This window comes from Lissotriton helveticus, chromosome 6 (genome assembly GCF_964261635.1).
Source record: "Lissotriton helveticus chromosome 6, aLisHel1.1, whole genome shotgun sequence".
Lineage (NCBI taxonomy): Eukaryota > Metazoa > Chordata > Amphibia > Caudata > Salamandridae > Lissotriton > Lissotriton helveticus.
Genome location: NC_136067.1, coordinates 115,031,852 through 115,053,324, shown reverse-complemented (window position 1 = coordinate 115,053,324; position 21,473 = coordinate 115,031,852). Strand labels below are relative to the sequence as shown.

At 46.2% G+C, this 21,473-nt stretch overlaps 1 protein-coding gene across 5 annotated transcripts in view; it reads right to left on the bottom strand.

Moving 5' to 3' along the window:
- LOC144762305 (exportin-5-like) overlaps positions 1-21,473 on the bottom strand; it is a 2,106,094-nt gene that overhangs the window by 366,953 nt on the left and 1,717,668 nt on the right. For 4 of the 5 annotated variants that reach the window (XM_078647456.1, XM_078647455.1, XM_078647458.1 and 1 more), the window contains one exon: positions 2,170-2,277. In XM_078647456.1, the coding sequence (XP_078503582.1) occupies positions 2,170-2,277 (108 nt within the window). The remainder of the gene's footprint in view (positions 1-2,169; positions 2,278-21,473) is intronic. The other variant, XM_078647454.1, reaches the window with a different exon arrangement.

Below are 21,473 nucleotides of genomic sequence, written 5' to 3'. Positions count from 1 at the left end.
AATAAAACGTATAAAGCAAAATGGAAGAGATTCTGCCTATGGTGTCAAAGACAGCGTCTCCACCCTTACAAGTCAGCTCCACACCAAATTTTACCATATATCCTATATCCAGCTCGATCTTGATTGGCTCATTCTTCGGTGAAAGTTCATCTAGCAGCCATCTCGAGATTCCGGCGGACATCTTCAGGTCCTTCTCTTTGGTCTGCTAGAATTGTCAAGCAGTTCTTAAAGGGCCTGTTTAGGATGTATCCTCCAGTCCGCCCTCCGCCGCCAACTTGGCAACTTAATCTGGTGTTGGCTCAACTAATGAAGGCTCCGTTCGAACCCATTCACAGAGCAGACCTTAAATTCCTTTCTTGGAAGCTAGCCCTCCTTGCATTCTTTGGACGTTCAGAGGTGTTTGAAATTTTATTTAGAGCGCACGAAGTCCTTTAGAAAATTCTCACAATTGTTCGTGTCTTACAGTGCACCGCGGAAGGGGTTTCCTATAACCAAAGCCAGTATTTCCCGCTGGATCTCCAGCGCTATTCAGTTCTGCCATCAAGGAGCAGGCAAGCCCCTTGAAAGAAAAGCCCGTGCACATTCTACAAGATCAGTGGCATCTTCGGTGGCTCTTTTTTCTGAAGTCCCTATCAAAGACATCTGCAGGGCAGCGACGTGGAGCAGTACACATACCTTCACGAAGCATTACTGCCTGGAGTCTACAGGACAGAACGACGCTGCTGTTGGACAAGCAGTCCTCAGGAATCTTTTTCAGTGAGAGGTGAGCTTTCCCTAGAATCCCGCCTTCCTATGTAGCACATTTTGTGTTGGTGATGCTTCTTTTTCTTATGATGAAATTTTTTCATGGTTACTGTGAGCATTGCCATTGTGTCATGCAATAATGTTTATGTAACAAAATGTGCTTTGGTGACTTACTGCTAACTATTCTGAAACAAAGCATGGGAATCTGAAAGTTCCAATACTGGGGTAAGAAAACAAGTTACTTACCTGTAACTTTGGTTCCCCAGTATTGGTAACTTTCATAGATTCCCATGCGCCCACCCGCCTCCCCTGGGAAAGCTCGGCCTTGTTACTGAGATAGTGGCTGTTTGCACAACGGCTATGAAAATCTGAGGCTCTCTCAGGAAGGTTCTATGGGGTGAGGCTATTCTGACAGGGGGCTCAGATGAGGTAGACCTTCTGGAAGAAGCCATAGATGCCGAATCCTCCTCATCTGAGGACAGTACTTCCTTCCGTGCCTTCATCTTCTCTAACCAGGTCAGCAATCGGCCCTCCCTGTCTCTCAAAGTCTTCGTAGAAAAGGTCCTACAGATTTTGCAGTCTGTGGCCTTGTGGTCAGGATACAAGCAGTAAAGGCAGTCTTCATGCTTGTATTCCACAAAAAGCCTCTTTTTAGCGCAGGTAGCACAAGCCCTGAATAAAGCCTTCTTTTCTTTGTCAGCCATTATCGAGTTTGAAGAAATCAGTTTGAAGAAAAAAGTAGAATTGAAAGAAAACTGAGCAGAGCTCAGTGGAGACTCCCTTGCACAACATGCGGTAGAAAATCTGAGGCGCTGAGGCTCTCTCAGGAAGGTTCTATGGGGTGAGGCTATTCTGATTGGTTCTTGCGATAGTTTGGGCTCTTTTACACAAAGAGGGTGATATGATACAAAATGAGATGAGGCCTAGGCCTAATTTTCTCTTTTGTACCTATGGTACTGATATTTTTTATTTACCGAGGCTCCCATTCCGACGACAGGGAATGATACAAAGCATGGGAATCTATGAAAGTTACCAATACTGGGGAACCAAAGTTACAGGTAAGTAACTTGTTTTGTTGTACTGTCTTGTGTTTCTGGTGAGAGTTTATTCAAACATACTAATCTTAAAAACTAAAAGAGACTTTTTACCATTTTAACAGCTAAATCTTTATGCATCTTATAAAAGTATGTTGTCTTTCTATTTATCTTACATATAATATAGGATTTAATCTATTTACATAGCCTTCTTGGCAGGGTAATGGTGATGAAAGGTCACATAACAGCAATACCAGTGATGTCACTTCTTATAATGACATCACAGGAGAGAGGAACAACAATGCATTCAATGTAATCTAATTATAATTTTGGTGAAATAATACAAATATTTTCACCTATTCTTCCTAAAATATACAATAAATGTACTTACGATCAGATACAGCATCTTCACTGCCTTGAGCATCCGTGCCGCCTTCCGCGTCCTCAACTTCTTCTGCATCCTCACTGCCTTCTACATCCTCACTGCTTTCTGCATCTTCTATGTCCAGACAGCAAGTATACGAAAACACACACAGGATACATCATACAAGGTACGACTAAATTATCAATAAATAATTAACATCTCTTAAACAGATAATCAAATTAAACAGCTAAAGTATAATATTTACATATGATATCTTAGTTACTTCCACACAACATGTGAAACACCTATTCCCAATCAAAGAGTTCAAAGAGTTTTATTTGCATAATTAATTAAAATTGTTACAAAATTCTCTTAATAAAGTAACAGTGCAAAATGTATTAAAAATACTAAAACATTGTCTCTTAGCCGCTGTTTTGTTGGGGACAGATGCGGGAAGGTCTAAAAGTTAGGATGTCCCTAATAGTCCACCAACAGGTGGGCCTCCTGTTCAGTTAATTCTAATCGTTTTCTTGCTTCTGCCATAAATTTAACTCCGCGGCAAGCCAGAATTATGGAGGAGCCTCCGAGCCAGCTTGTAACTGCATGTCTGCAAGAACAGATGTTTAATGCGTTAAGAATGGGTTTCAATATGAGTCGTCTCTGAATTATCAGGGCCGGACATATACAGAAAAGGTGGACGAGGGTTTCATTTTTGTACCCGCAGAGGCAACATTCTTTCGTCTGATGGGACTGTTTCCAGGATGGTAAGAGGTCCTTTGAGACGTGCATCCCCATCCGATAGGCTATAAAGGATTTTTTAAGATGGTCACTAAAGTGGGCTGCTAGATATGCTAGTGGTTTTGGAGTAGTAAACGAGTTAATAACAGTCCAGCCATGCCGATGTTTTGCCAATGACTCTTTATCCTCCAAAAAGGATTTACCTTTTGCTGCAAAGTTGGCTAGTTTGCTTAGACTTGCTTTGTCTGTCCCAGTTTTCCAGACTGATTCCAGCTCCAACTTTTCTACACAGAGTTTAAGATACTTTCCCCAGATGTTCGGGGTGTCAGATTCCCCCCGTTTTTTAATTTCCTCCCAGCATAGCCAGTCCAATGTATCGGGGTCTGCAGAGCGAAGTTTATTACAGAGTTTCACGAAGCCGCTCATGCTCCGGAACTTCTGATTTTGCAGACCAAATTCCAGCCTGACTTGTGAGGCAGAGGCGGATTTTGGCATGTTGAGGACCGCTTTGTAGATTCTAATTTGTAGCTCGTTTAAGAGGTCGGCCTCCTTCCCACACCATGTAGCTAGGTCATAAGAAAAGGTGGGCATAATCTGCGCTGCCATTACTTTTAATAGATGGTTGTGGTTAGGGCAGTCCATTTTTTCTTTTAACGATCGTTGTGCAAAAATTAAAATTTGTGCTTTTGCTTTTAATGCTGTTTTATGATCCTTGTAGTTTGCACCTTTCGATATTATTATTCCCAAGTACTTATAGTACTCTTGTTCTTTCACTGTTGTCCCTTGGGCCATCCATTTGTACTTTAACTTTTGCGTGTCTACTAGACGGACCACTTTAGTTTTTTCTTTGTTTAATTCCAGGCTTTCCCTTTCTAAGTACGATGTTAATTTGTTGATGGCTCTTTGTAGTCGGATTGGTGTTTTACTCAACAGTACAATATCGTCGGCGTATTGTAAATAGTGTATTGGATTATTTGCCAAAGATGGAGGGTGGCTATCTGCGGATTCGATCGCGCTTGTGAGGTCAGAGAGGAAAAGATTAAAGAGGGTGGGGGCTAATACGCAGCCTTGTTTTAGGCCTTGGTGCGTTTTGATGTTCCTGGTTGTGTTGCCTCCGTTTCCCAGTTTCACTCTTGCCCAGGTGTGGTGGTGTAGGGCTTTGATAGCTGTTAGGAGTTGGTGTGGCAACCCCCAGCTCTCTAGTTTCCTCCACAAACGCTCTCTATTCACCCGATCGAAGGCAGACTTGATATCTATAAAACATCATATTCCCTCAGTGACTGAGTTTTTACCCTCTAGTCTTCCAGCTGAGGACATCACACTTCAAAAACACTGCACTTATCTAATTGGTGTGATCTTCACTCATACAGCAAGAAAAAATAAAAATGATTTACTGACCAATAACATGACATCTCAAGCACTGGTACCTTTTGCAGGTTCACAAGCTTCAATTAGACACAGTCATCAGTCTGGGAACCCTCATTAATTAATGTTAACACAGGATTCTACCTTTACAATCAATTCCACTGTAAAAGCCATCGACGACATACAACCAATCCACCTCATTTTCAGACCCGAACAAGAGCCAGTTCAGGCACCGGGGCCCACAGTTCTTCCCCTAATAGAGGCTTGACATTTCTAGATGTAGGAAGCTGGTGCTCTGTATACTATACCAAAAAGAGGTATAGCGTGCAGAGTCCAGTAGATCCCCAGAGGCTTTACAGAGGCTAAAGTATATAATACTGATGCTCTCTTTCGGGTACTATGGGAGAGCACGTAGGCTTATCAGAGGGCAGTACTAAGCATTTGTTGTACACACAGTGGCACTAAATGAGGTCCACACTCATTGAATAAATCCAAGATCAATTTATAAAAATAATACTTGGTTATATTTATTTTGTAGAACCACAGAACTTTGTCTTAGGTGAATACATTTTGCAATAAAAAGACTTTTCAAGCTCAACGGTGGACGCAGTGCAATTTTCAGACTTTGCAATGTTTTTTTTTAATTTATTTTTTTAACCTTTATTTTTGGTGTAGGAAGTACATGGATATCGTCTGCCCTAAACAAGGAAACAGTATCATTACACAATCTCTAAAGTTATTAACAGGTTAAACCACGTCACACGGCCCTTCAGCCCACATCCCTGAGGCCGGGCGGCAAATCTTCAATCAATCTCCGTTGTAAGTCGCATATTCATCCATTCGGGCATTACATCGTTTGGCATATCCCTACATTTTATATTCGTATCCCCTCCCTCCCCCCCAACTATGTTCCGTAAAATCAAGAAAACAGTCCCCAACTTGGGGCTTGCCACCTCGTATCTTTCCAAGCACTTTAATGTGTAGTCATTGATCACCGTGTCCAGAATCTCACCCTTCCACCCTCCCGCCAGCAACAGTACTCATCATCGCCGCCTATTGCACAGCTCTTCTGCTACTCCTCGACAACTTCAGGACTCCCCCAGCTCTGTCTGCACGGGGTTATGTTTGGTTACCAGCCAACCCGCTATCCTCATTATCCCAGACTTTGCAATGTTAACCTATGGGAGGAACAAAGCATTTAGCATGCAGCTCGGTAATTTCGACTTACAAATCCAGTCTTCAGGAGTTAAGATGAGTATTGGACAAGGTTTAGTTCAGCACCAATAGTACACCACCAGGGGCACAGGGGCAGCTGGGTTTAGGGTGCAAATACGGTGTTGAGCGCCCAATAAAACCCAATGAAGAATTGGACAATAAGGACAGATGCTGCTTAAGGCTTAAGAGACCATCTCCGGGGGTTGAAGCAAGCACTGGGCAGGGTCCAAGGCAGCACCAACAATACACCAATAGCAACACAGGGGAGGCAGGTGCAGGGTGCCAATACAGCGTCGGTTGCCTAATGTTAAGCAATGGAGAAAGGCCATAACACAAAAGGGCTGCAGGCTCAGGCCAGGAGGCCGGTTGAAGAAAACCAACAGCTAGAGTGGGCAATTGCGATGCTCTGAGATGCCTTTGGTCCCCTTCACCAAGGCCCAGGGCGGACGGGTGCAGGGTTTGGTTACCAGGGCAGTTTGCAGTCGAGGGGGTCTCCGCGCAGAGACTGCGAGTGACGTCAAGGAGTCTAGGAGGGGTCAGTCAATAGTGGACTCGGGCTCTGGGGTGCTGGGGAACCTCGCTGGAACCAGTGGGACACATGGACTCGGGCCGGAGGTGGACTCAGGGGTCAGGCTTGGTGGTTCTTCAGCTCACAGAGTCTTTGCTTGAAGATTGTTGCTTTTGAACAGGTCTGCTGTTCTCAGGAGAGATTGATCTTTGTCGAAGGCAGGCAGTCCTCCCAGGGTTATGGAGGTTGCTGTATTGTAGGACGAGTTATCTTTTGGCGGTAGGATCATCGAGTGCTGGGACCAAGTAAATAGTTTTCGGCAATTTTCTCTGCTGGTGAAGCTCTGTGGTGTCCGCCTCTTCTTAGGTCGCCAGAAACTGAAGATCAGGGCTCAGGGGGACAACCTAAATACTACAGTTAAGGGCGTTTAAAGGGAGTGCCAGGTAGTAGCCGATGGGCTACTTACTTTAAGGGTGACAACACTTTCTAACTGCTCACCCCATGTAGAGGGTGGGTATATCCCTGATTGGAGAAGTTTCACCATCTTCAAGATGGTGAGCACTGATAAGTGTACTGCACCTTGCCTCCAGCAACTGATGGTTGGAGTTGGCAGAGGGAGGCACACCTCCTATTTTCTCCAAGTTTCCCCACCTGTCTTCTTGCCAAAAGGGGGTGAGGACAGAAGGGGGGCCTGCTCCTTCTAACAGGAGACACCGGGAGTCACGTTACAAAGGCAGAAAGGCCTTTGAAGCTCCCCATCACATATGGCTCTTCCTGACCAGGGGGAAGTGTGAATACCTCTGCCCTTGACAGGCATTTTGCTCGACCTACGAGTGTGCAGTCACTGGTCAGAACACTGGTGACTACGCCTAGGGGTGGTAGGTTTCAAGGGACCCCTCTAAGCGGTCCTCTGTGTGCAATTTCCAATAAATCTGACACTGGGATCAGTACATGTTTATTATGCTGTGATGTCTGGTACCAAACATTCCATATGTCAGTGAACCATTATGAAGCTGGGGAACTTGTAATGACAAGTTGCCAGCCCATGTACTTACTATGCTTCCCCTGGTTACTTACAGTATCCAGGAACTGACATGCAGCTATGCCCTCACAGGAGATGTAGTGCACCCTGCCCTAGGGCTAAGGCTTGCTAGAGGGGTGTATTACCTATATCTCATGCAGCGTCTTGCGGGCATTGCACACAGGGATGTGTGCCATGTCGACTTTTCAGTTTTGTCTGCACCAAAGCACTCAGTCTGAACTGGTAGAGTGCAGGTTCTTGGTGAGGTGACCCTAGGGTGGCACAATTCGTGCTACTACCCTTGGGGTCCCTCTTTGGTGGCAATGTCCTCTGTACCATTTACTAGGGACTTACAAGTTGTACTGAAGAGGTGTCAATTGGGAAACAAAAGGTACAGTTTACTCCAATTCTGGTTCCTGGGGAGTAGCCTTCTATTGATGAAAGCCACTGGCTGGTCTTGACCATGGACATTTATTTGGGATAGGACTGCTCCTATCCCAAGTTCAGAGGCATCAGTCTGCACAATTAATTTATTGGCATAATCTGGAGCTTCCAGTACAAGTGCAGAGCACATTGCTTCCTTCAGAGTGTCAAAAGCCTTTGGACAGCTCACTGTCCAGTTCACTTTCTGTTAGAGGTCCGTACTGTGAGGGTAGCCACAATTGTGCCTGTATCCCTCACAAACCTCCTATAGTACCCAGGCAAAACAAGGAAGGCCCTAACTTGAGTCTGGGTTGTTGGAGCTGCCCAGTCCAGAATGGTCTGGACTTTGGGCTGTGTAGGTTGAACGTGGCCTCCACCAACAAGGTGCCCCAATATATACAACCTTTCCCTGCCCTATCTGGCACTTACTTGCCTTGATAGGGAGGCCTGCACTTCTCAGAGTCTCAAGTACTTTCCCGAGGTGGATCAGGTGATCCTGCCAGGTGGAACTAAAGACAGCAATATCATCCAGATTGGCTGCACTAAAGGATACCAACCCAGAAAGGACTTGGTTCACCAACTGTTGGAAAGTGGCAGGGGCATTCTTTAATCCAAAGGACATCACAGTAAACTGGAAGTGCCCATTTGGAGTGGAGAACGCGGATTATTCTTTTGCTCCAGGTGTGCAATCAAAGGTAATCAGATTCTTGGCTGTTCCCAACCTGTAAAGCAGTTCATCTGCCCTTGGAATTGGCTCTGCACCAGTATTTGGTCACAGCATTGAGGCCCTATAGTCCACACAAAATCCCTTTCTTACCACCCTGGGTAGGAGGCTTGGGGAATATGACAACTGGGCTGCCCCTGGGGCTCTCACATGGCTCTATGATTCCCAACGCCAGCATCTTGCTTACCTCAGCTTTTATGCTCTCTTTCACATGATCAGACTGCCTGTATATTTTATTCTTGACAGGTAGGCTGTCACCAGTGTCCACATCATGGGTACACCAGCTAGTCTGATCAGGGGTCAAAGAGAAGAGCTCAGCAAACTGATTTAGGACTTGCCTGCAATCAGTCTGATGGTGGGCAATGAAAGGGTGGCTGACAAGAGTAGTCCTTCCACTGACCCATATTTTTTAGATTGTTGGACAGGAGGTCAGGCAGAGGTTCACTCTCTACATCCTGATCCTCATCTGTAACCAAGAGCATGGTCACATCTACCCAGTCATAGTAGGGTTTAAGGCAGTTGACATGGATGACCCTCTTGATGTTGCTGCAAGAGCCAAGGTCCACCATATGGGTGACCTCCCCATTTCTTTCTAGGATAGGGTAGGCCCCACTCCACTTGTTTTAGAGAGCCCTAGGAGCCACTTGCTCCAAATAACACTCCTTCTGCCCTGGTTGGAACTCAACCATAGCGACCTTTTGGTCATACCATTGCTTCTGGAGCTCCTGGCTGGCCTCAAGGTTTTTAACTGCTCTCTCCATGTATTTAGCCATCAAGGAGCAGAAGCCAAGCACAGTCTACTATATCTTGCTTAGGTTCAACAAGAGGTTTCTCCCATCCTTCCTTTATAAGGCACAGTGCTCCAGTGACTGGATGACCAAACAGAAGTTCAAATGGGGAGAACCCCACTCCCTTCTGTGCCACTTCCCAGTATGGAAGTAGGATATCCCATCTCCTTTTGAGTTTTTCAGGGACTCCACCAATCATGCCTTTCATGGTCTTGTTGAATCTTTCAACAAGGCCAGTACACTGTGGTTGGTAGGGGTAGTGAACCGGCAGGTCACTCCACACACATGTGTTTCAGGTAACCAGACTGTTCTGACACCGCCACCGCAGGAGCAGTAGTAGCACTAAGGGGAATAGCCTCAGGATACCTCGTGGCATTATCCACTACCACCAAAATATAGCTGTTCCTTGATGCTATAGAAGGGCCAAGAAGACCAACAATGTCAATCCCTACCCTCTTAAAAGGAACCTGAACCACTGGAAGTGGGATTAAGGGTGCCCACATGTCTTGCCAATGGCTTGACAGGTGGGACAGGAGCTCTGGCACAGGGGACCTGGTTGGCAGGGACCCTGTGCACTACCGGTCTAAATTACATAATTTTCCAGGTAAAATGTGGAGGCTAACCATGTCTAAGGTTTCTGGTATTCCACCACTGCAGAGAGTGATGCGTGCAACCGTCCACCAACACCAGATTTGTCAGCTGACCTTGAGCTTGGTTCCACTGACGTGCTAAACATTCCTGTAGGGGACGCATCTGGAGTCTTGCGTGAGGTACTATTAATTTGCAAGAGGCCATCATCCCTATTAGTTGCATGAACACTCAAGCTGGAAGAGTGTGTCACGGCTGAAACTTTGTGACAAGGCTTTGTATGCTTGCTAACCTGGTTGGACTGGGATATGCAAGTGTCTTTGAGGGATTTATTGTAGACCCGAGGTATTGTTGTATGTGGGACGGTTGCAGGTGACACTTTGCGTGGTTTATGATAAACCCCAAGTCGTGAAGCAGTTGGATTGTAGCGCGAGTGCGTTGTACGCACTGGTTGTATGGCTTGGCTTTTATGAGCCAGTCATCTAGGTAGGGGTAGACATGAATATGCTGCCTCCTTAAGTGAGCCGCAACTATTGCTAGACACTTGGTGAAGACTCAGGGTGCTGTGGTGACTCCGAATGGGAGTACCTTAAATTGATAATGGTGACTATCTTTATCGTCCTGATCTTTTTCATACGTTGTATGACTTTGTGTAGCTTTTCTTATGCAAAGGCAGCGTTGCCTTGTTTGTTTGGGACCCTGGGTTCATGACGCAATACCCAGATTGTCTAAGCGGGTACTTCGCCGTGTTTGCCTTTATCCAGCGTGGCTGGTCAGTTTGTTCTGTCTTCCTTTCAGTCCTCTGTCGGTGAGTTTACCTCAAGAGGTGCCCCCCTTGCCGGGGTTAAGACTTACCCTATGTGAGGTATTTGCAGGCTATTATGTAGCTCCCTTCTTACAAGGAATGTTTGGTACGCTCCGGTGAAGTCTTCCTCACTGAGGTTCTTCTGTGGATCAGCCTGTACTCTTTCTGCTGTTATGCGACCCACACATTGGTGCCGCTCTATTGCACTTTCAGTTACAGTTGAAATCTACGGTTGTCCGTAGTACATTGTGGCTTCGGTAGGGTTCCCTACCATTAGGCTCTGCCTTGCCTACCTTCCCAGGGGTGTTTTTCAGCTTCGCTGTGTTCCTCTTTGTCCATGTTGGCTGATCTTCTTTTCCCCAGCCACTGTCCCTGGGACCCCTTGTTCTGTTCAGTTATGGCACAGCTCTTACGCAGTTGACGCCCCGCCATCGTATAACACAAGAGCAGAGCCACTGCGCGGCGCCACTCTTCAGTGTTTGCATGTAGTGTGGGTGCACCCTGGTATGTTCGCTATCATGGGGTGCCTGCGTTCTTTCTTCCACTTCTGCGGTGTCTGGTTGTACCCTCCACTTTCTGGGATGGATAGTGCGTTCCCGAATTTCAGCACTGTCTGGGCTTGTCTATAGGTGGTAGCGTCTTCGTCACATACGTCTATGCTGTACACTGCCTTGTGTCCTCATTTTGTGGTCACTTCCCGAATAGGAGTTTTTCCTTTTCCCTGCTGCTTTCTGCGCAGGTGCTTTCCATGCTTCTACTTTGGGTTCCTGCTGTAACACTCTCAGGGGCAGTGTTCTTTTCAGGATGTTCGCTTTTTGGCTAGTGTTGTCTGTACATCCCAAAACCATTCCGTTGGTCCTGTTTCCACTTTCGTGTCCTGCTCCATCTCCTCGTCTGTCTAGCGGGGGACCCTGGCTCCTCCCGGATGGGTGGCTGATGTCGCTTACAGATCTGGACTTTGCCCTGTCTAACTCTGCTTCACCAACACTGTTGGTACTTGTAGCATACGCTTGTCTTGTTTTATGCAACACATCCTTTCTAGATGTCTATCTTTAGATATATATATGTTCGAGACATATGAGCTGCAGATCACACACTGTGCATAGATCGCCATCTGGTGTTGGGCCCGGATGTTTGCACTTTGTTGTTGTCCTGGAAAAGTCTTTGGAAATCACAAGATAGGTGACTCCTCCTTTGGACCGTAGTGCGCATGGACAGTGGCTCCATCTTCAGATTCTTTTTTTCCGCCATCGGGCTTGGATGTTTTTATCGCGCTCCTGTTCGGAACCGTCACCGATTCTACTTTCGCCGCGCTATCCTTCAACCTTTCTACGGTATTGTTTTCGATCACGATCCCCAGTCGTCGCGCATCTCTGCAACTTCGAAGTCCTCGATTCCAATCATCGACGAGGTCCTTCGGCCCTACTTGGGCCTTGGCATCTGGCTCATGGAAAGGACTTCATTCAAGAAGTGTCCTCAATGTAGGTTGAAGTTTCCCCACACCGATCTGCATGAGTTGTGTAACCTCTGCCTTTCACCGGAGCACGAGGCCAGAGACTGTGCAGCTTGTGCCTCTTTCCGCTCCAAGAAGACCATTCAGGATCGTTGAGCTAGAAGAACAGTGGCTCGCTCATCGACATCCATTCCCGACGACAACTTCCAAGAGGGCGTCGACATACCAGAACAGGAGCGAGTCGAAGAACCCCTCAGCAGCGCCTCCAAAGCAGAGGACTTCGACGTCGAAGAACTCGCTCCTGGGCAGCGGGTCGTAAGTAAAGACGTCGACCCTGACCCCCTCCATACACCATCGAAAAAGGCATCGGTCACACCTTCGGGCCTAGGTGCACACCGAGAGACTGTTTCCCATGCCCCGCCCTCGAGCTCGGCAAAGAAGCCTATTAAGCCTTCAGGCGACTCAGGCTCGAGTCAGTCTGCCATCGGTACCGAAACCCAGTCACCAGCACCTAAAAAGAAACCACCCTCCTCCGTGCCGATCGCTGCTTCCACATCCAAGCACTCAGCACTGAAATCTACAAGCACCGACCCATCGACTCCGAAAAAACACTCGGAGCCGAGCAAAAAGCCGCTCTCTAAAACTTCGGAGCCACATCCTACGGAGCCGAAAAAAGCATCGGAACCAAAGAAACAACCAGTTCCACAGACTGCCACAGAAACTGTAAAACATCACGTTTCCAAGCCAAAAGACCACAAAACTGTTCCGGAGTCGGTGCCGCATAAGTCTACCGAACCGAAAAAGTCAGTGCCGAAAGATCAGCCTACCTCAGAAGAGCTCTTCACACCAGATCCTAGACAGAAAAGTCTTCTAAAGGACCCTAAAACTGGTCAGCTCACCCTAAGTTCAAAGAATAGACCACTGGATACGCCTGCTCCGGCTCAACCACCTAAAAAGAGGGATATTGCTACAGCTCCCCTCAGGGGGGTCCCTTCTCCACCACCTCCTCCCCTCCCCACCTCTCCCACCACACCATTCTCCAACACCATCTCCTCCACCAGGGAACGATGATGACACCTCTGATGAAGAGGGGGGTGCGGGTGAGGACCATAGTCCATCTTCTTTCACCTGAATCAGCGGGACAGTTGAAAAGATCCACGTCATTCAATGGCAGGTCCTGAAAAGCGTCCCGAACATTGTCGGGAAAACGACTATCACGCAGCCATGCATGGCGGAGCAAAGCAACCAACTGGGCCATTGCCCTACCCACAGAGTATGTAGCGTCCAGGGCCGATTCCCCATCCATCAAGAAGGTGGCGATGCAAGTCAGCCCGAGGTCCTTCTGGGAGAGAAGGAAGAAGGAGCTCAACTAAGTCCCAAAGGGCAAAGGAAGCACGTGCGAACACGCAAGATGTGTTCAAGGCACAGATGCCTGCACTGGTAGAGGCAAAAATGTGGCGACCACATGTCTCCAGCCAGCGAGACTCCCTAGTGGAAGGTAGCAATGGCAGAGTGGAAGAAGGCTGCAAGGCGAAAGCCGCCTGGACAACTAGGCCCTGAGCTCTAGGGTGAAGGGACAATCAAACAGGATAGTTTGAGGCCGGACGATGCCGGCGAGCAATGGCCCGATCAACAGGAGGGCCGTGCCCAGGTACCAAGCAGGATGACAAACAAAGACCCACCAAGGGGCAGGAAAGGTTCCACCGTCCACAGGCTCAATGTGGAGGAGATCCAGTAAAGGATCAGAGGGCAGGGGAAACCACAGGGGGCTGCAACTGAAGAATATCTGCAGCCCTGCAAACTGCCCGTGCGAAAGCCGCACTAGCCTCTGTCGCTATTCTGTGGGGCAACAATAAGCCATCTGTCGGGGACGGTTAGAGATTAACTCATCCAGTAGATAGTAAAGGTGGAGGAGCCTGAGGTTGATCCGAAAGCCATGGAACGCTAGGCACCTGCATCAAGGGACACTGAAATTACCCGAGCGCGGACAGCCTAGTGGAATTTCATCCTCCTGTAAATGAGTAGTCGTAGGCGCCGGCACCGGTGTGAATGACACCGAGACGGCGTTGTATTGACGTCAAGAGACTCCAGAGGGGATTCGATCTGTGCGTGGTCCGATGGCGACTCGACCTCCACCTGCGGGGAGGAAAGAGGTCGATAGGGCGTTGAACTCGGTGCCGCAGCCGACGTCAGCGAAGGAAGCCGCACAGGACTATGCGGAGACTGGACTGGTGGGCAGGACGGACGACTGAAATGCCCCTCCTGGCTATGTTCCAATGTCTTATCGACTCTGGAGTCGATGCATACAGCCGGCGCCGATGACGAATCCGCCGGTGAGGTCCCGACATGACTGCCTTCCTCCTCTGTGGGACCCGAAGGCGCACCAGGGAGAGGGCGTGACCTGAAGAAAGACTGGAGATCCTTTGAATAGGCATCCATCTGGGTCCTTGTCGCTCCAAGACCCAGAAAGGGTGGGAATTGAGGAGACGACTCATGGGTGCCTGTGCCTGGCAGAGACCGAGAGCAGCGAACCCCAGCATCATGTTCACGGGAGGGTGACCTCTGTGACTTACACTTGTGCTTACATGTCTCTGAACAACGTCCGCGGGAACGACCCCGCGAGCGGGCCTGATCCCGAGAGGGAGACCGGCGGTACCAAGGCGCAGGACCGGGATCGGTGCGGCTAGCAGCTTGATACGACAGCTCCCTGAGGGACTTTGGTTTCATTTGTTGACAGGCATCACACTGTTTGGAGTTGTGGTGCACTCCCTGGCACCAGAAAAATATTGCATGCGGATCCGTGACAGACATTTGTTGCGCACATGTCTCACATGCTTTAAAGCCCGAAGGCATCGCACACTGGTCCGTGACGCCAAAGGCGTCGAGAAGGCCTCAAAAACAGGCCAAGGAACTGTGATGTATTCCTATAGGTTCTGAATCGATCCCCCTATTCCTGACCCTATTCTGGTTAAACAAACCAACAAGTTAACTAGCAGTCAGCCCATGAGGCAGAAAACCCCCATGATGCAGATACCGTTATCTGACGCAGTCACACTACGGCACAGGAACGTGTTATCTGATTAGGTCACAACGCTTGCGATCTAATTAGACAAGCGATATTCCTCCAGCCCCTGATAAGGCATACGGAGTTCTCATAACAAATCAAACCTATGACAACCTGGGCAAAACCCTGCGGCCATTGTTTTGATTTCACCGAGAACTTCAGCAAAAGAATGTGCTAACGAGCAAGTCGTATGACATCCTTATTGACGTATCTATGTCCATCCTTACGTCAATCTCGGCACCTTAAAGGTATAAATATTACCGATATTGCCCTATGCAAACACACGCGGTGGTGACGAGACGGAGCAGCCATACTTGCCGAAGCGAAGAGCAGAGCAGACCCCGCTGGCGCAGCCCCGCCTTCCTGACGCGCCGAGAACGAGACGCGCTGCTTTCTCCTGCCGAGAAATCCAGCACCGGCGCTTCCGGGTAGCCCTCGCAGGCAGCCTGGAATATCGAGACCAAAGAGAGAGATACCATCCCTCATTCAACCTAGATTCCAGGTACAGAACTGAATAACCCCTCGCAGAGAAATCTTTAGTTATTCACTTGGCAAAAACAAACTTAACTTAAACTGTAACTTTCTATTCCCGCCCACGTATTAGGCTTAGGTCAGGTACACGGGGTAGGCGTATTTAGAAACACCAGTTGAGTACGTTTAGTCAAATGTATATGTGTATGTAATATATTTTATTCATTTTAAAACATCTTATGGCTTAGAAACCATATCAATGTTTTTACAGTATTATTTCATACTATTGCTTTTAATGTATGCACTTTACTTAACTATACGTATTGCAATAATATCGATCCATTTCTCTTGTATGAGAAAAGAGACTGATCAATAAATAACACCTTTTTATTGAACACGCCCGTCTCTTCCTTTTCTCTACATTCTGATGAGACTAAGAATGCACGTACTGACTGAGTAAAATAAATTGCCTTTTGTTCACACGACTCTCGAGATACACTCTTGATTAGGGGAGAGCAAAGTTGTCATGTTCTATGGTTGTCAGAAACTAAATCCCTTCTTGTCTAATCAGGGAAGTTAATTCCTTCCTGAACATTCGAGAAAGTTTCTAGTGAACTCTGAGCTAGCTGGCAAACCCAAAACTTTAAGTCTAATATCGACAGTAGTAGACCTAGTTAACGTCTGGTCTAGGCCTTTACTATTGAAGGTATTATTCCAATGCGCAGAGCCTATTGGGATAATAGGAACTACACTACATGGCGCCCAACGCGTTTGGAAAGGGCGATAAAACTAACGTAAGACATTTAAAGTAACTCAGTCGTGCTTTCTCACTCAGACCCCTTTCTCCCATAATACTCCAAAGACGTCTGGAGTGGGTAAAAGGTTATATCCGCCAGACCTCGCAGGAGGGAACTCCTATGTATGGTTCTTGGTATAGTCAACGTTGAAGGATACACTGTTCCAAAATATTGTGCATCTAATCTTTGTTTCCATAAGAAACCTGATCTGCAAACAAAAGAAATAACCATCCTGTCAGTAAAATGGTAGACAGTGATGAAGAAAGAGAGGCAGTTAGATTAGCAACTGAACTCGCGGCAGCTGATGCTACCATGCAAGAAGCAGACCCGGATATAATACTCATCCCGGTCATCAAAAGGAAATCTATAACTTTAAAACTTATAGAAAATGGACTGACACCTAGAGGTGGTACAGTCATATTCGTAATTGAGGCACACGAATATCGGCAGACAGAGGTATACTATTCATGGATAAACTTTCCAGCAGCAAATCCTGTAACAAAGTACTTCCACTATTACAAAATAGAGGAACCTCCTGAAACGTACACACCTTTCGAGGAGGTGGAAGTACCACTCAAATTTCAAGAGCATTTGCTCTTATTTGATGGCGCCCTAAAACATAACAATCACACCACCAGGCTCGGTCCTTTAGGTAGACCAGGAGCAACGTGGCCGGTCCTAGCCGGATACACACCACATCCAGACATCGACGGGATGTCTGCAGCTAACCTGTTAACACAGCTAAAACAATTAATAAAAATACATAGACAATTAGTCCAGTATGTGATGCGGACTTCAACAATTCAGCCAGCGATTAAACTCCCACAGCTGACCCCTCACCAGGGGAACACAAATAAAATTACACCACAGAACATCCAGTCCTGCCTAGGTAAAGTACCGGCTAAACGGGAACAAATACCATTCTGGCTAGCGCAGAAAATCACCCAAATAGAGGCGGTGTTTCCAGACACCACCCCGCTAGAAAAGCACAGGATTCTGACTATCTGTCTTCCAATGGGAATCGCACCACACATTGAGGACTGTGACACTTGGGGTACAGTCTTTGCTTCCATCTACACAAAAACGCACGGTGTTCCATCCATTTCGGTAATACCAGATGTGCTAAAACAAATTCAAGATGAATACGGTCCAGAACCCGCTTTAACTCTTGGTATGAAATTACTAAAAGACTTCAAGCAGGTCTCGGCTATATTATTAGCCAACATAAAGGGAGAAGCAGCAAACGTGGCGATCCGCCAGAGGTTAAAGGAAACAGATATAGCAGACCAACCAGCTGAAATTGCCAGAATCATAGAAAAATCCTATGAGGAACTAGGTAGAGATAGTTTAGGTGGAATACCAGTAAAACCACAACTGATTGAAAGTCCTGAAAAAATATTTTTTAATAATAATTCAACATCACAGAAAAAGAGCTGGGATGGAAACAAACAATCCAATCCCAAAGAAAAGAAATTCCAGTCCAGAGGAAGGTCTCCTAGGCGAAGAGAGAAATCTCCGAACCAAAGACACAGGTCACCCCAGAGTGACCCCTCTGGGAAAAGATATAACCTTAGAAACAGGGATAATATAGAAAAGCCTGATAGATATCAAGACATTGATACACGTCCCTCTCAATCTTTTCAGACTTCCTCGCAGAAATCGGAAAGAAGAGGACGATCAGAACAAAGAGAAGAGCACGTCAAGTCCAAAGACAAGGAACCTGCTCAGCTAAAAAAGAAATTACAATTTCCAAAGAAGAAGGTAGCCAGCATTAAAATAGTTAACAATGCCGAGAATTCTGAGGACACAACTGAAAAACGGGGAATGGGCTCAGACAATGCTAGACAGCGCAGCAGAAGTGAGCATAGCTCGCAAAGTCCTTATGAATCATCTGGAGACAGTGGACACGAATGAATATCTTCAAGTGGAAACTGCGGACACTAGAGTTAGCAAACCTCACAAAATATACGAAATAACATTGCGTATAGAGGGGGATAAGACTAGAAAAATAAGGGGACTATTTTGGGATAATCTCTCCAAGGGCTATGACATCCTTCTAGCTGAAAAAGACTGGCCACCAGAGTTTGTCAGGGATTGCCCTCATGGCGAAGAAGTAATTATGCCTGCCTTCTCAAATCATATCCCAATTCATAAAAAATACACACTTGCTAGAAAGTGGGCAGTGGCTCTAGCTCCTGCTTTATATAAAAATCACGTGGGATGGGATGAGTACTCTCCTCCTCACAAAATCCAGTTAAAATCACAACCTACTGCACAAAGGCAGTACCCAATTAAGCAAGAAGCTAAAAAACAGGTAAAAGAAATACTAGATCAGCTAGAATACCAGGGGGTGATTGAAACTTGCACCTCACAAATGAACAACCCTTTGTTTCCGGTCTCCAAACCAGACAGTTCATATCGTCTAGTTTTGGATTACCGACACCTTAACACATGTTGCAAAACTTTTGCAGTGCAAAATTCGCATAGTGCTGCACTAATGAATAACATAGTGCGCAAAAAATACAAAACAACCTTAGACATCTCTAATGGATTCTTTTGTCAAAACATAGCACCAGAGAGCAGATATTTGTCTGCGTTCTCAATAAATGGCACTCAAAAACAATTCTGTCGGTTAGCCCAGGGGTACAAGAACAGCCCGGGAGTATTCTCAGCGAGAGTAACAGAATTACTACAAATATATGATGATGAAGCATTATCTTATGTCGACGACATTTACTTAACAGATGATGACTTGGAGACTCACTTGAAGAGAGTGAACACCATAATACTTGGGTTCGCAGCAGAGGGTTACAAATTCAACTTTAAAAAATCCAGAATTGCCCATCTGACAGTCCTGTTCTTAGGATATGAATTATCAAGTGAAGGCAAAAGCCTGGCTGACAATTTCCTAGAGAAATGTGCCGTAATCCAAGCACCTAGAACACTAAAAAACCTACAGTCGATTCTAGGCTTCCTAAATTTCGGAAGAACATACATTGCAAATTACGCTGAAAGGGTCAAACCCCTTTATGATCTGATAAAACCAGATTTTAAAAGATCCAATTGGACTCAAAAACACACAGAGATTTTGAGATCCTTACAAACAGACATGCTAATTAAAACAAAGTTAGAAACACGTGATAACACACGCAATCTTGTGATTCGAGTCATCCCAGGGAGATGCGGATTCACATACCTGACCTCTAATGAGGGAGAAAAGGTACCAATTGCATTCAAATCACACTTGTACACAGAAGCTGAAAAGAAGTTCAGCATTAAAGAAAAAATTGTTCATGCTGTTCAAACCGCAATAGCTAGAGAAAAAGATCAAGCTGACGGTAGACATGTCACAGTCAGAACAGCAGAATCAGCCTTTGAGGCACTAACAACAACGTGTAATTTACCAACAACAACACTGAATCCGGAATGGATACAATGGGTGAATTCAATTACAAAGGACAAAGTATACTACTACTTTGATCCAGAACTAGAAGAATTAAAAAATCTAGAATATGAAGAAACATATCCTCTGCCAATCGACATTCTGCCTTTACGACATTACGCCTGTGTAATTTATACAGACGGACATGCTCAACCCCCCGTTTGGGGAGAACAGGCATACAACCCCACATGTGGGATTACAAAAGAAGTGTGGCGCGGAGGTAAACTAAAACCTCTATTAACAAAAACACACTCAGTAGAAACTAATTCAGAACAACAAACTGAAATACTAGCATTGAAAATGGCGCTAGATAATGCGGATCGCGAATTCCCGACACTTATAGTGTCAGATTCATATTACTGCGTCAAATCATATAACAAGGATTTGCAAACATGGATTCAAAACGGTTACAAAGATGACACAGATGCACCAATAAAGCAGAAACTGCTCTGGGAACAAATAGCTCTTTTACAAAAAGAGCTACCAAAGACTCACGTGACACACTCACTGAGACATCAGCGTGATGGCGTTCACGTTGCAGGGAATTCATTGGCTGAGACAGCCACAGCGGCAGCCACTAAATCGGCTCCCGTAGTTCGAAAAAAGCGTACATTAAAATACATTGACGGTGAAACAGTGCTGGCGGTGAAAACGTCATCAAAAGGCGACTGCTCAGCGCTACCGATCAACTATCCACTCAATTATACATACATAATCGATGCAAACTCCGTCCCTTTTGCTCGAATCCCTGGAGTGGGGGATAGAGTGATTCCAAACATGGACAGGAGAAACTTGTTAATCGCAGACGCACATATGGGCGAGGGTCTCAGACACCTCAAACTAAAAGATTCTCTGGAAGAATTACAAACACGGTACTGGTGGCCAGGCATGAGCCTGCGTCACACCATGTTTGTAAAAAACTGCCCAAACTGCAACAGAGATCGCAGTGGGGAGAGAAACAGTTTAATACCTCGTCGTTTTACTCCAGAAAAAATCAAGAGTAAAAAGGAAGGCTTGCGATTAACATATACAGGCTAGTTTCCACTTATAATGTAGATCACCAGCACTCGGCTGACGTCTGGACTGTTATACAAAGATTTGCGAGTCTAAATGGCATATACGCTAAGAGCATGCTACGTTTGACCATTGTTTTCACTCTAGCCCTCCAGCCTGAGGGGAAACATGGCCAAATGAGCATAGCACAGCGGGAATCTTCTCACTTCCTTCCTGAGGGATACGGGATGGTGTAAAGAAAAAACCAAGGCATAAAGCAATCTATAACGGAAAGGATATTAGGTTCGGGAGCTGGGTGGGTCAAACATCTAATAAGTGTCCAACGTAGTCTAAATAACTTGCCAAGAAATTCTCTGAAGGGATTCAGTGCGTACGAATTATTATTTGGAACTAGGATGTTGATCTCTGACATTGATAGTCAGACTTCAGTGGTGAAAGAAAAAAGCTTTGATATCAAAGACCGTTTGGCTATTTTGCAGGACTTAAACAAAACAAGAAAAGACCTGAGCAACATAAAGTTGAAACAACAGCCAACAATCACTGAAGAACCACCACCTGTCCCAGCAAGACCTGTCTGGATTCCAAAAGTCGGGGATCTAGTCAGGGAAAAGATCGCGGTAAAGAAGGAATTTGGGCCTTCTTACAGAAAAGCAGTTCCTGTCTTGTCTATCAACGGGACAAGATCAGTTGTACTACTGCCACTTGCTGGTAAAAAGGAGAACCGAGTTGTATCCATCGACCTGGTAAAACCACAATCATGTGGCCGATAACAAACAGTAGGCCAAGTGGACTCCCAATAAGTAGCCGAACACCAAGGTTTGCTACCAGTACAGAGGTCCTAACGAAGAGGCTCCTCACATTCGAAACGCCTACAGAAGAACAACAAGGACTATGCAACAATGCAATAGAACTCAG